This window comes from Frankliniella occidentalis, unplaced genomic scaffold, assembly GCF_000697945.3.
Source record: "Frankliniella occidentalis isolate FOCC.00 unplaced genomic scaffold, Focc_3.1 Scaffold23, whole genome shotgun sequence".
In the NCBI taxonomy this organism is placed as follows: Eukaryota; Metazoa; Arthropoda; class Insecta; order Thysanoptera; family Thripidae; genus Frankliniella; species Frankliniella occidentalis.
This window is the reverse complement of record NW_026267153.1, coordinates 2,395,163-2,396,968: the sequence shown is the minus strand read 5'-3', so window position 1 is coordinate 2,396,968 and position 1,806 is coordinate 2,395,163. Positions and strand designations below refer to the sequence as shown.

The 1,806-nt window shown below is 53.8% G+C and overlaps 1 protein-coding gene across 7 annotated transcripts in view; it reads left to right on the top strand.

Moving 5' to 3' along the window:
- LOC113205016 (uncharacterized) overlaps window positions 1–1,806 on the top strand; it is an 85,321-nt gene that overhangs the window by 36,841 nt on the left and 46,674 nt on the right. For 2 of the 7 annotated variants that reach the window (XM_052265019.1, XM_052265026.1), the window contains exons 1-2: window positions 729–889; window positions 1,505–1,669. In XM_052265019.1, the coding sequence (XP_052120979.1) occupies window positions 1,661–1,669 (9 nt within the window). In that variant the 5' untranslated portion in view covers window positions 729–889; window positions 1,505–1,660. Of the gene's footprint in view, window positions 1–728; window positions 894–1,504; window positions 1,670–1,806 lie in introns of those variants that run through there. The other 5 variants (XM_052265023.1, XM_052265020.1, XM_052265021.1 and 2 more) reach the window with 5 other exon arrangements.

Here is a 1,806-nt window from a genome sequence, read left to right as displayed (position 1 = left end):
GCCCCTGCGCCGCCCCCGCGCTGCCCCCGCGCCGCCCCCGCGCCGCCCCCGCGCGAGCGATTACAGGGCCGGCCAGACGAGCCACCGACCCGAAGGGAATTAGAGCCCGTAGGGTGCGAGGACCGCGGCGGCCTGAGCCCCCCGGGGTCCGGCCGTGGTCCTGAAGGGCCGAGGTCCGAAGGCGAGGGTGTCCCGTCCCGCAGAGGAGGAAGGGTCGCGCCCCGGGAGCCGGAGGAGCCGGAGGGCCCAAAGGGTGCAGCGTGAAATGAATGCGACCTGCGGCACCATTAATCTCTGGCGGCGGCCGTCTCGTCCTCGTCTCGCCGCGCCCGGCCGGGTGGGGGCGCCGTCACCTGCTGCCCGGAGGAGGGAGGGGCGAGGACGACGACGACGACGACGTGGAGGGCGGGCGTGCCCGCGACGACGCGTGGCCCCTGGGTGGGGTGCGAGGACGTCGTCGGAGCCGTGGGGATGGACGCAAGTTGAGGGCGACTGTCTTCTTCTACCGTCTATGCCATGACGATGATGAGGGAGAAGTTGGCGGGAATGACGCCAACGAGGACGCCGAGGACCACGGAGTACAACGTTCCGTGCTCACCGCCGAGTATACGAGGACGATGCGATGTTTCGTGACAGGTGTCAATTAGTTTCCCAATTTGAATTTCGCTCTTCGCCGTCCGATGTTCGCGACACCTGCTGGCGCTGGCTCCAAGCGAGGCGGCGCAGTCTCGGTCTCGGGACAGCTGACCTGCCAATACCGGTGTTGCGCGTAGAGCCGTCGTATTTGTTGTTATCCACAATAGAATTGAATTGAATCGCCAGTGCTTGAGGTTGTAATTGTGAGTGTGAGTGCATGTTATATCTGAAACAAGAATAATCTCTTGAAAGAGTAAGTGAGTGGATTTGAAACGCTAGGAGTGTAGGACATCTTATCGGCGAACCTGTACCTAACCCTACCAGTAAACTCCGGTGCTAAATGTAACTAGAATAACTTCGTAAAAAAATGAACTTATTTCGTAACTCTTGTTCGACTGATGATAGGCAATGTTTCTCTATGAGAGCAGATACAGTAGGTTGATACAGTTGCCATGCGGTGTCACAGTATCTCAGTATCTGGTTTTATTTTATTTGTGACGTCGCTGTATGATTTTAAGCTTCAGCGGGTTTGGCGAGTTTCAGACTTACCTTTATAATTGTTGAAGTTCGTAATTGAGCAAAAATTCACGCATTTTTTGAATCGAAATCGAACTCGGGAAAGGTCCAAAAAAGTAATAAAACGAAACCGAAAACAGAGCATCCATAACCTAAAATACCCGTTTAGGATTGTCCTTCTTCCTGTCAATTGCAAGTTGTTTTTTTTTTTCGATAAAGGTCGTATGTAGTCTGTAGTTTCGAGTGCTTTTACAATCAGAGAATGCGCGACTTCATTTCTTCACAAAATACTTCCCTGCGCGTTTTCGATTTTTTAGGCTCGTAACTTTTAATTCTGTTCTTCTATCAACAGGGTTGCTGATAGTGGTTGAATCAAGGGTGATTGTCGCGCCGTTCCCCCCGCATCACCGATTACGTTCTCTCCACTCTACATCATCCGTGTTGGCGTTGACGTCGACGTGGTGCTGCTGCGGCCGCTGCCGCGGCACAGGATCGGACAGAATCCTGGATGAAAAAGGTAAGGCAAAACGACTCGCATAGCTTTTCCGCCAACGGACCGAACTTTTCAATGGGATACGTACTACGAAACGAAGAACAAAGGCGAAATCTGGCGAAATGTGTGTACTTAGGCAGGGGAGGAGGAGGAAGGGAGGG